Here is a 13,737-nt window from a genome sequence, read left to right as displayed (position 1 = left end):
GGGCAGAAGGGGAAAAGCGTAAACCGACCTTGGAGCCAGTATATAAGGAGTCCTAGGCGAGAGGCATGAGGGAGGATTTGGACACAGCAAACTTAGCACTTAGAGCGATTTTAGGCAATTTTCCGTTTTTGTCATTCGAGCTGCGACTCAATTAGGTTTTTGCCATCTTAGGGTTTTAAAACTAGGAATCTCGCCGACAGCTCTCGTAGCCCAGGAACTTACCTTGTTGTAAACGCCCAAACTCAGATTCGGAATAAGAACTATCTTGCTCTCTTTTTCGATTTCTTATTTTATTACTGTTCTCGTTTCGTGTTGTGATTGTTTGGCGTGCGGTATTAGCAGATATCCGGGACCTCTAGGAAATTAGGGTTCTCCTAGTTTCCTAATTTAAACGGAAAATCGACAGTGCTAATTTCGGTTCCCACAGCAGCAAAGCAAGCTATATGAATCAAGGAATTATTGAGTGAGATACTAAGTAGAGAAGGCGACAAGGTCAAGCTTAGGATCGACAACAAATCAGACATTGCTCTAACAATGAATCCAGTTTTCCATGGAAGGAGTAAACATGTACTCAAGAAGTATCACTTCATTCGTGAGTGTGTGGAGAATGGGGCAAATCAACGTGGAGAATGTGCCGGGTGTTGTGCATAAGGTCGACATACTTACCAAGCCATTAGCAAGAATTAAGTTCAAGCAAATGAGGAGGTTACTCGGAGTTCAAGAAATTGATCTCCCTAATTCAAGTTGAAATTAAGGGGGGGTAAATGTTGGATAATTTCATGTTTGTGTAAACTTAACATATTATTAGATGTTTAATATGCTAAGATAAACACAATAAAGAAATCTAGAAATAAGAAAAGTTTTCTATTTATGTTAGGTTTGTGTTTTCCACATCCCACGTGTTAAAAAAAATAGTCTGTCATATAAATATAGTTCTTATGGAGAGGTGTTTCGTATGATATAAGAAAAACATATAGAAAGCTTTAGTTTTGAGAAGTTTGTAAAGCTAATAAGGAAATTTGTTCTTATAATTCTTGTGTTTCTAGATATTTAATATTTTTGCATCAAAATGTCCATTTGTTGCCAGCTGCTTCGATTTTTCTCTGTTCTGTTGAACCACAGGTTCTCGTACGGTACAGTGAGCGAAGGACTATAGCCTCTATAACACTATATTCGTGTGATCTGCCTTTAAGCTTTGATAAAGGAGATAAAGAGTGTACTGGTAGTCTTAGTTGTAAAGACTATATACATTAATTTCTTCGTTGTGACTAGTTCATAACATCGAAATGAATGTTTAATGAGGGAGGCTATATTTCTTCGTTGGTCTGGTGAAATTTGTAAAAAAGGTAGTGAACAAAAATAATATATGTAACTAGTCCATAACATCAATAATAGAATATTCCAAATGATGTACATAAGAGTTATATAACATATATAAAAATGTGACATAACATATATGGGATAAATTTGAAAATTTAATTGACATATTCAAATATCAAAACCAAAAAGAGAAATATACACAAAAAGTTACAGTAATAGTTTGTTGGGGTCAAAATCGGTCACGACGGAATCAATGTCTGAAAGTCCGTAGAAATCGGCATGAACGTTTCTACGAAAAATAAATCTTCGAAAAAGATTTATTTTTACGAAGAATCTTGCGGAAAAAACACATTCACGAGACATCGGACAAGAGCTTGAAAAAGGTTGCTACGCAACGACCGAACGCGTCCGTTCCGCTCGGTCACTACGTAGCGACCGAGCGTCCATTCCGCTCGGTCGCTATGTAGCGACCGAGCGTCCGTTCCGTTTGGTCGCTACGTAGCGACCGAGCTCTTCCGAAACGTCGATACGACATTAGTCCATGCACTCTCGTCTACCCTTCGATGCTATCTCCCAAAGACCGTAGCGAACCCATTTCATGTTTGCCGCCATTCTAAGTCATCGATCAAACTTTACAGTAAAAACCGCGGAAAGTTCGTTCTTTATAAAAAGAAGCCGTAATAAACGTTTCGAGTCAGAAGACCGCCCAAAGGGACCTAAGACATGACTCGAGGCCCAACTTACAATTTCTTAACCAACAGCCCGTAAGCCGCATGACGGTTTACGCTTGGTTCGCAAGGAAAGATAAATGTCAAGTTTCCACGGATAAATACGAAATTTTGAAGATAATTACGAAGATCGGAAAATATGGAATATCTCCATTTTTATGCAATGAAGGCTTAAGGGCAGAAGAGGAAAAGCGTAAACCGACCTAGGAGCCAGTATATAAGGAGTCCTAGACGAGAGGCATGGGAGGACAACTTTTTAGACTCAGAACTCTCGGCACTTATTCTCGACATGCTCTGCTTCCATGGCTGGCACCCGATTACCAGACGAACTCTCACAAGCACTTCGATCTCTTGGTTCACTCTTGAACTACGTTCGGCTTGATCCTCGAAAGGGGTACGTAGGCAGCCTTTCATAAGGTTCAGTCCGAAATCAATCAAAAACCTTTTCTGTATTTTCTTCGTCTTTTGTTATCGAGCCACGACTCAACTAGGTTTGAGCTTTTAGGCCGCTAGAACTAGGTAACTCGCTGACAGCCTTTGCGGCCAAAGCTTTTTTGATCTCTTGTAATGATCTCAACGCTCTTACGCGCACTAGAAATAAGATCTACTGTTTTCTCTAAACTTGTTTGTTATCTTTTCACGATTTTCGCATATATTTGGTCACTTGCCGTTGGCTCTCGCAGAGATCCGTGACCTCTGGAAAATTAGGGTTTCCCTAATTTCCTAATTTAAACGTAAATCGACAGTGCGAATTTCGGTTCCCACATAGTTCTTAGTTAAAGATTTTAAGATCTAATTAGACTACATGTGAGAGTTGAATCAATATACTAAAATAATAAAACATGTATTTATTTTTCATTTACGCTTTAGTCTTATAGGTTGCATGGAAATTCGGATGAAAGTCCGTTTCACGTTTAGTTTCATAAACGTTTTGGAATCGGAATCTTTCAGAAACTCGTGGAAACTCATTAGAAACGTGTTTCTTGAAAATTTCATTTTTGAAACTAGATGAAACTGTATTTCCACTTTAGAAATTTGTGATTATGTTTTGGAAACGTGAAAAAAAACTTCTTAAAACAAGTTTTGTAACTTATACTTTTATTTTGAGTTAAGCCACCCAATATTTAAGTATTGGATATCTTCTATTTTAAAATTTTAATATGATTTAGATGTTTAACTATTGCTTGTTACATTTTCGTGTACTTAACATAAAATTATTATTCATTGATTTATATTATTAGATAGATCACCAAACAGAAGAAAGTAATTGTATACACACATATATATATATATATATTTATAAACGTTTCCATTTCTTATAACTTTAAAATCATGTTTCCACGTTTTAAAACGTTTCGTTTCCGCGTATCTTTTTCCGATTCCATGCAATCTAGCTCTGGGCTTTTCCATTTTAAATAGATGGAGAATTTCATTTTTACCACTTTCATGGTACCACTTTTCATCTTTACCACCACTAAAAGGACATTTTCAAAAATATATTTTTTATTAAGTGGCAAAAGACTCTTATACCCTTGTTTTCTATATATATAATAAATCATTATTTAAATAAAAAAAAATATATATATATATATATATAATTAAATTTTCGAATTATACGTTTTCAAATTCGAATTTTTTTATATATTTTTTTTTTGAATTTGTTTTTCAAATTTTCTTTTTGAAAATCGAAAATTATGTTTGAAACTATTTTAAAAAATAATTATATTTTTTAAGTATTTATTTATATATTTATTAGAATCCTAAATTTTATATTCCAAAAACTCTACACCACTCCTCAACTATAAAACTTAAATCTAGATTAGTTAACCTTATGGGTATAAGTGTCTTTTAATAAACATGTAAAGTAATAATATGAATGTGGTATTTGTGGCAATTTCTCTAAATAGATTTGTTCAAAGGTTTTAATACCAAATAAAAAATATTCTTATTTCATTTGAAATATATTTTCTTATCAATATTTATTTTATCAAAACATGATATTAAAATCTTAAAAATGAAAACAAAGAAAAGTTCCCGCGCTACCTAGTATTTTCAATTTGATTTAGTCAAAAGAATAATAAATTGTTTTTGTAACGTGACGTTAATTTGGTCATGGAGAATTACTCTCCTCAAGGCTAATTAATTTGTCAAGAATGCTCTATCAATTAGGCCCTACCATCAATACACATTATACATTCTGTTTCTTGTTTTGAACATACGATCAACAAAGAATTTTTTTTTTAGCAACAATTCATTAATAGAAAACCAGAGTTTTACGTGACCATAGTTGTAGCTAGAGCTCTCTTGGCGAGAGTGTTAGCAGCAATATTGTCTAAACGAGGAATGAAACAAAAGCGAGAAACAGAGAGATAACAAGATAGATTGTGAATATCCTGGAGGATACCAAAAAGCTCCTTGATAGAGTCTCTCCCATTGATAGCTCGGATGATGGTCTGAGCGTCGGATTTGATGAGTAGTTTGCTGTACCCGAAAGCTTGTGCTTGTAGTAGCGCTTCCCTTATCGCCATGCCCTCTGCCACCAGTGGGGAGGGGACGAAGTGTTCTGTTGCAGCTCCTTTGGCCAAAACTTTCCCGGTATGGTCCGAGAAAATCCAAGCCAGCCCCGCTTTCTTATCTGTTTCCTTCCAGGCTGCATCTGTATGAACGTTGATGACGATCAACAAAGAAACCAAAAGATTTTCCCACTTTAATATTTTTATTTTTCAATGTAAATGAATGTTGTTTCTTGCTTTGAACATGTAGGTGCTTGAGGATGGGGTTCTGGATCTGGAGACTACTTTAGTCTCCATCTTGCCATCTCCAATGCACTATGCTGGTCCAACCGAGGTTCAGTGGCACGCCAAAGCTAGGATCAATGCGGGAGCTAATTTCTACACAGTTACTCTTCATATCAGGAACCAAGGTACAATCTGAAATTACGTTCTATTTCCATATCCAAGGTTCGTAGTTTGTGACTGAAAAGCAATATATTTGGATGATGATTTTGTTCTAGATGCGTGGCTTGGCTAAGAAGAAAGAGAACCCACCAGACGGTTTCATGTGTCCTTCTGGTTGGAAAGTGCTGGTTGATTACTACGACAGTGGCAACGCAGAGTCTGGTAATGGAAGGGTTTCAGAAGCTGTCGTTTCTGCTTGAATGCAGAGAGTACGTGTCCCATAAAGGTTTCACATCTCATGTATGATAGGTACCACTTCACACAGAAGTTCTGTTTATAAAAACGCTTTCCAATAGAACCAATGTGTGTTTGTATAAAACATCTGTGTGTTCTTTGTGTCTCTGGTGTCGACGTCACATCGACTTGCATCGATTTGTACCATATTTTCGTATTGTTGTAATAGAGAAACATTTGTGATTGTGCGATTAAACTGTTCTCTTCTAAAACACATCTGTAAACTACATAGAACTAATCTAGACAAGATTGGAGAAACAAAGAAGAGTTTTATGTACGTTTGCTATATATGATGGTGGGTCGATTCCTGGCGGTGGAAACACTGCTGGGACGAGGCGGTTCTCAATTTGGAATTGGAGGCACCACATCGAGACGTGTTTCCGGCGTTACGCTATCATCATGCACACCACTAATTGCGTATGGGATAAAAAATACAATCAGATATGTAAAAGATAAGTCACATCATTACATTAAAAGACAACCATAACATATAAATCTCCAAAAGAATTATTATTTAAAAAAAACTAGGACGACGTAACGGGAGTGATCCTAGGAACTGCAACAGGAAACTCATGAATCTCATCACTCCATGGATTAGAATTTTCAACCGGATCAACCGTTCTCAAAGCTTTCCAAACCGCACTATTACACTTGAAACCCGATCCAAAAGCAATTTGCCAAGTCCTGTCTCCTCTCTTGATCCTTCCTTTAGCTTCACTATACGCAAGCTCATACCAAAGCGAGCTACTTGAGGTATTACCAAACCGGTTCAACGTCATCCTCGATGGCTCCATATGCCATTCGGACAAATCAAGATTCTTTTCTATCTCATCAAGAACGGCTCTACCTCCAGCATGAATGCAGAAATGCTCGAACGCTAGCTTGAAATCAGGAATGTAAGGTTTGATCTTCTTGACTTTGAATACTTTGCGTGTCACGAGGGTTGCGAAAAAGAGAAGTTGTTCGGACATTGGCAGGACGAGTGGTCCGAGAGTTGTGATGTTTGTTTTGAGAGCTTCTCCAGCTATTGCCATTAGGTTTTTGGATAGAGAGACTCCGACTTTGCCGGTTTCTTCTGCGTTGTTGTCTTCTCGTTGGTAAACGCACCCAAATGCGTTGTCATCAGCTCCTTTGTGGGTACGGACAGTGTGGATGAGCTGATATTTTGAACGGCTGCGATCGGAAGAGCGGTTCGAGAGAAGTACGGCGGCTCCACCCATACGGAAGATGCAGTTAGAGAGAAGCATTGATCGGTCATTGCCTAAGTACCAGTTTTGAGTTATGTTCTCTGTGCTCACCACTAGTGCGTATGAGTTTGGCTGGACCTGCATTATTAGCATGATTCGATAAGAACAAGATTCTTGAATCTAAAAGACAAACTATGAACATGGCTTTTTAAGTTATGCTTTGATATTATTATTACTACATGGTTAGTGCTGTAGTGTGTATGCACCTAATATTGTTGTAACTATTTGAGAACTTTTATTCAATTTGCCAACTAGCTTAGAGATTTAAGGAACTTGCAAGCATGTGCTACCACGTTGGTTTCTCAACTGTCATAGACTCTTACATAAATATATATATATATATATATATATATATAGGGACTGTAAATAATTACGCATCAATCCTACATGCACTGTTCCTTTTTTGTTCAATAGTGGATGCTTCTTTGAAATGAAAAAAATGTCATTAACTTTTATATTATATATAAATAAATAAAATACAACTTTGGTCATTAACTCAAGACATTATGATTTTTCCAATTTCTCAACCACCACCTACCCAAATACTAAAAGACCTGTCACTGTCAGAATTTTCATAGACACGTGACTTGTTTGATCTTTATGCTTTCATACAACTCATTTTATAAAAAGTTCGACAATATAAATGAAATAGTATCTCAAATAATTCGATTTCAAATAATTTAGTCATAATAACATGCTTATAGCACGCAATAGTGACAAGAAAGCGAGTTATTCCAAAAAAAAACACATATTAAATGCTTATTAAGTTGGACATAGCACAAAATAATTAAAACTTTTACTGTTTTTAATAACATAAAATTCATGAGCTGTCGTTAGCCTTTTCAAACATTTAAAGGCTGAATAAGAAAAGTCACGACGGCTCTTAAAAAGCAAACCGGACTAAACCAAACCAAATAATTAATTAAAACATAATCTGAAGTAGTACTAAAACAAATTAAAGAATACAATATTTACCTGGAGAAGCTGTTTAGCGAGATCAATGGAGATAAGGCCAGCACTACAACCCATTCCACCGAGATTATAGCTCAGAATATTCCCTCTAAGCTTATACTTATTCACAATCATCGCAGAAAGTGACGGAGTTGGATTAAACAAGCTACAGTTAACCACAAGAATACCAATATCTTTCGGTTTAATACCGGTTTTCTCAAGAACTGCCTCAATAGCTCCGAACATAACCGTCTCTGCTTCTTTCCTCGCTTCCTCCATACAAGGGTTCGGAGGAACGCGAAGAAGAGCTTCAGGGAAGTAAGTCTTCTGACCAAGACCGGACCTCTCGAGGATCTTTTGTTGAAATGCGAGATTATCTTCAGTGAAGATACCTACTCGTTGAGAACGGTCCATGAATGTTTCTCGAGTGCAGATCAAAGAAGGGTCTGGTTTGTAACATGAGAAGTCGAGGAGGAAGACACGGCGAGGACGGGTGGTGAAGTAAGCGGTGGAGAGAGAGATCAAGAGCGCGGTGGCGATAGTGGCGGAGAGGAAATGGAAACGGAGGTGATTGTAGAGAAGAGTAAGGTCGTTGAGGGAGAAAGAAGAGAGGTTTGCGAGTGTGGCGGCGAGGAGAGGGAGGAGGAGGATGTAAAGCGCGTTGGAGATTAGGTAATGGTAACCAAGTTTGACGTATTTGAGACGAACGGACAAGAGGAAGTTGGGGAGGTTGTTTGGGTTTTGGTCGGAGTTTGTAACGTGGACGGGGACAGGACGGTGAGGTTGGTGGTCTTGATTCTGGGTCATGGTGAGAACGATGAAAGGGTTAAGCTTTGTTTTTACTGTCGTTAGGATGAATAAGAAGAGAAAGGAGGAAATATGTAGAGAAGAGAACTAGAGAAGTGTCAAGTTTAAGTTGAGCGCCTGAAAAGTTGGAGGAGCTTTGAGAATTTAATGGCAAATTTTCTTTGCAAGAGAGAGAGAGAAGCTTGGTTATAATGTAGTTAGGAAAAATGGGAACTATTTAAGGAAAATAATAATTTTTTCTATAGACTTTACAAAAAGAATAATTCTAGCAAGTTCAAACTAATACATGAATAATAACGAAATTCGTTTCTGCAAATAAAGAAAAATAGATTATTTTAGGATATAATAAAATGATAGCATATACAGTAACCATTACGTATTAATATTATATATTTTTTAAAATTATATGAAAATAGTAATTTGATGTGAATAGTGAATTATGTATATTTTTAGGTATATATTGAAAAAATATATAAAGGGTTTCAGCCAAAAGCGGATATTGTTAGTTTTATGTATACATGTGTTTCAACTTGTGAGTTTACAAATCAACAAGTGAAACATAAGTTAAATCCACAATTTTATTACATGCATCCTGTTTCTTATGTACATAGTAAGTTATATAGTCTTTATAATAAAAACTAAACCATAAATATAACTTGGAAGCTTTTGTTTTCATAAAAGTAGATATATTTTTGTTTGTCAACTCATAAAAATGGATAAATAAAAGTTATGTGGGGAGGGAAGATGCAACTACCCTATTCACAGTCGAGATTGACACCTAAGAGACGGCGATGACTTTTATCCTAGAAAATCCAATTGGTGGCTAAAATTGGCCGGGTACGATCAAATTACCCTTATGCCCGTTCTTTGACCCGTTATCTCCGAGACTACCTTCTTTTGCGAACAACTTGCATACAGTGAATATGTGGGGCCTACTTTGTTTCCGTGTCATGTTATGTTGTGTAACGTTCGTGTGAACTGGTGTATAATGGTAGCTGCAGTTTTGATAATATAAGAGGCGTAGAATTAAAGTGCAGCACAATTTAACTGTGAGGCTATTGTTCGGTTGATCTCGGGTAGCATGGAGAAGAAGAGGCGTTCCTGTATTAGCTATGCTCTTCAAGTTGCCATTTACTCTCTGTGGACAGAACGGGACAAGCAGCGTCATGGAAATCAACCTATGCCACTGAATGTCTTGATCAAGTTCATTGACAAAACTATCCGAAATAAGCTCAGTTTGGTGCAGAGAAAAGAGTTAAAGGGACTTGAAGAACTGTTCCAGCTCTGGTTCGGTACAAGACTATAAATATATTAGGCAGTTTAGGAGTTTTGGAAGCCGTAAAATTATAGGAGTAGTCACTCTTCAAAAACAAGGTTTCACTTGATGTACAAAATTTTTTTTGATGAATAAATATAGCATTCATTCAAAAAAAAAATTGTGGTTCATGTGGATTACAGAATAAATATGGATTTGATAAAAAAAAAATAGTGCACTTTTGATAACAAAAATTAATGCGGTTTTGATATAAAATAATATAAAATATATATATATATATATATATATATATATTAATAAAAGTAGAAATTAAATTTGTTCAATTAGCGATAATGTCACAATTCTTTTTATACTGTTAAAATATTTAAATTAATATGAAAAAATTATAATATATATATATTCTTGTTAAAATAAATTTAAATACTAAAATTCTTTTGAAAAAGTTAAAAAAATATTGTTATGTTTTTAATATTTTTACTTAAATTAAATATATTGATATAGCTAAATATTTGATTAAAATTAAAAACATGTATAAATATATCAAACTCAGATATTAATTATGTAAAGCCACAGCTATTTGGTTGGTGAACTATGTAGTGCGTTTTTCAAAAGAATTGCATGTATAAAAATGGAGTGCGTTACCTTTTTTTTTTTGTAAACTGCGTTTTTCAACTAATATGCATAATTGGTGACACTTGCTCAATTAAGCACTTCCTAATGCAATTACGTCCCGCACCACGGTTATCAATCATTACCACAGTATTTGTATATTAGAGGATTTCATTAGTATAATGGAAAAATAAGTGGTCAGAAAATAAAGTTTGTGGAACTAAGAGCACTCTTATTGGAGATAATTTCAAATAGATTTCTAAGCAAACAAAATATATAATAGAATTAAAGATTATACGATGATGTAATGTGTTATCAAGTGTCAGAAAAAAAAACAAAATATTATTATTCTAACGTAAATTAATTAAATCATTTGATTTTCTTTTTCTTTTTAAAAATAATTTATATAAAAGAGACAAGGGACTAATGGAGTTTTAATGAGAATCTATGAACTTTTTATTTGAAAACTTTAGTGCATTCTCTCTTTTATTTTATTTTAATTTTAGGAAGATATGTAATGGAATTATTCTTTTGTAAATTCTATAAAAATCTGTAATGGTATGTGGCTGTGTGACAATTAAAATAAAAAAAATTGCTGAAGAGTTATTAGTGCTTGGAAGCGGAAACCATGCTTCAATTCCAAGGACATGATTAACTTACTGACTTGGATGGTTTCAATCAAAATCTTATCCGTTCTGATTCGTTATTAACAACATTGATATCACTAAAATTACTCTAACTAATAATTTTTTCTCTCAAATAAAAAATTCAATTATAGTACTTAGGGCTCGAATTCACAGGGAGTTAGAGTACACAATAGATGCTAATCAGCAGTGATTAAGTTAGGTAAATTATGAAATCAGTAAATAAGCAAACAAGGCAGTTGTTTAGTTGATTGGTTTGAGGTTTGTAAACAATTATTAGAAAGCGCTAGATCTAATGTTTCTATTCAGGTAATCAAGATTATAGATGTATAGAATACTTAGGTTGTCAATCCTAGAACTCGAATTCTAGTGTAAGGATATCCAACTTTCACATGTGAGTATTATGTTTTGACTAAGTCCAATATCTCTGCTTCTGCTTGTTGATACGGATCGAATGTCGATTGATGCTATGAGATTAGCGTCGATCGATGTTTCCTTAGACGGGCTTTAACGAGTTGATCGATAGGTTCGCTAGTAATGTATATATCAGCTTTCGCTTGTTTCTAAACAATCCTAGCCAAACAGAATTAATTCTGATGCAGAACCTACCGTCGTAGTTGTCCACAATCCTAAGTTCAAGGTTCTAGTTAGCTATTCTAGAACACAAGCATTAACAACAATTCCTTTAAGGATATTTATCACCTAAGTAATTCTATATTTTGGGCTAATCACTCAGAACCTATTTGACCCTAAATCTAACAGATGAATTACTCAGACATAGCAAGGTAAATCATAATAGATAACTGAATAAATTGCATAAATATAATAGAATTAGAAATACTGGAGTTCCAATACAAATCTCTGAATGAGTCTTGGATCTTCTATCCAAACTACTAAAAACCCTAAGTATTGTTTGCTGTGAAAAGTAGAAAGTATGAAAAGCGTGTGTTGCCTAGAACAATGGCAGAGCACATAAATATTAGGTTAAAATCGGCCAGGGGTATTTCTGTAAATGTGTGTGACTTGAGATTTAAGTCGGCTGGAAACCTAGTCGGGTCTTTCGCGCTTCGCTGTCGATCGACGGCACATGATGTACATCGATCGATGTTTGTCTCTGAATGTTGACCTCTGGACTGATTCGATGGTGAGCTACGGGCTTCCTCTCATTTTATCTCTAAAATGCACCAAAATCACCACTTTTCTCCAAAACACGCATGAACCTGTAAATATGCTAAAAAGACTACAAAACAAAATAATTATATCATAACACTTATATACCATGGCTAAAAGTGAGTAAAATCCATGATATATCAACTCTCTCAGACTTACCATTTTGTTTGTCCTCAAGCAAAACACAGAGCAGTTTTTATGAAAGAGGTTTGAAAACAGCAGAGCTTCACACAATTTAAGAACTCACTATCATCACCTCTACTATGTTGCAAGCCAAATCAAATCAATTCTAACTTTAGAGATATTCTCTATATTATATCCTAGCTTAGCAACCAAATTCATATAACCAACAAATTAGCTAATATTGTCTGACTAACCCCTCTACTGACCTCTTTTATTACATATATAAAAGTGTAGGCTTTACCTTGGAAGTACACAAAAGACACATGGACTCTTACTCAAGCAAGTTTCTAAACACACATGTAGTCTTATTTGATCCCTTTCTTCCCTCTTTCCCTCTTCTCTAAATCTCAATTCCAATGAACAATGATGCTGATACAGTCCATCTTATTCATCTTCTTTTCGATTTTTCTCTTCTTTTTTTTTTCTTTGAAAAGTGTAAGCGAATAATGGGGTCACAAGAGATACTCCTAGCCCTCACTTCCAACTATGTGTGATAATTCCATTAGAGAGAATAATGGGGACACATGAGACACTCCTACCCTTCCGAACCGCATGAAATCATTTCAATCTTTTATTCTTATGGATGCCAAAGAGAGATAGAGACAAGGGAATCAGAAACACACAGACTTTGACCTTCCTGGCTTGCAGGAGGAATCTGATCTATTGTATACCAAACCCCAAGATAAGAAGATTAGGCTCAATTAGGTTTGAGGTCAGCTTTGGTTCCTTCAAACATTCTCAGCAAGTGTGAATATTTGGCAGGTCACTTTAGTATCTATAATACACTATGCAGTCAATAAATCTAAGAGTGGTGCTAGACAGTGATTAGATAATAAGTGAAATTGAAAAAGTTCATTGTCCCCTTATTGACTCAATGAAAACTTTTTGAAAACTTTTTATAAAACTCATAGATAAACTAAATATCAGTAAACCTCCCCTCCAAACTAAAATAACATTGTCCCCAGTGTGTATCTAGTCGAATTTTGGCGAAAACATAAATCAAAGTACATAATGCAACAAGGAAGAATGATATACCTGCCCGCTGATATTAGTGTTGATCGACACAAGAAAGTGTTTGTCGATCGTTGTTGGTGTAGTACTGTCGATCCATGTCGACTAGGTCCCCTCGGTCGATATGCTGAGCACTCGTCTCCTCAGATCTTATATATATATATATATATATATATATATATATATATATTTAACCTGCGATAAATTAAATACGAAAAATCAGTAATATATTCAAAATAAAACTAAGTAAATCTTATCAATGGGTTGCCTCCCATTAAGCGATTTGTTATAGTCATTTAGCTTGACTCTTTGGAGGTTGTTTGGCTAGTATAGAGGTAAGTGACTAATTGTTGGAAAACAAGGGTCATATCTTCTCTGCTCATCTGAAACCATGTATCAACGAAGATTCTTATGGCTTCATCTCTCTTGTCACTGGTTTTTCATTATCTCCTTAGCAACCTCATTAGCATGCATCCTTTTCTGAAGATGTCCAATACAGCCCTGGTGCATTCTAAGTCCGGCATGTGTTGTTTCTAAGATGTTCTGAAATCTCTGGGAAATATCCTCCTTGAGAAAGTTTTGAAAAAAACCAATCTCATC

The 13,737-nt window shown here is 35.3% G+C and overlaps 1 protein-coding gene across 1 annotated transcript; it reads right to left on the bottom strand.

Annotated features, from left to right (window-relative positions):
- Positions 1–5,652: 5,652 nt before the first annotated feature.
- LOC106327444 (3-ketoacyl-CoA synthase 19) lies at positions 5,653–8,431 on the bottom strand. Its single transcript, XM_013765596.1, has 2 exons — positions 7,462–8,431; positions 5,653–6,564 (listed from the first exon to the last, which is right to left on the bottom strand). The coding sequence occupies exons 1-2, from the start codon at positions 8,242–8,244 to the stop codon at positions 5,764–5,766; spliced, it is 1,584 nt and encodes a 527-aa protein (XP_013621050.1). The 5' UTR covers positions 8,245–8,431; the 3' UTR covers positions 5,653–5,763.
- Between the last annotated feature and the right edge of the window lie 5,306 nt (positions 8,432–13,737).

Source organism: Brassica oleracea, chromosome C2, assembly GCF_000695525.1.
Source record: "Brassica oleracea var. oleracea cultivar TO1000 chromosome C2, BOL, whole genome shotgun sequence".
Classification (NCBI taxonomy): domain Eukaryota; kingdom Viridiplantae; phylum Streptophyta; class Magnoliopsida; order Brassicales; family Brassicaceae; genus Brassica; species Brassica oleracea.
This window is presented reverse-complemented; position numbering and strand designations above follow the sequence as displayed.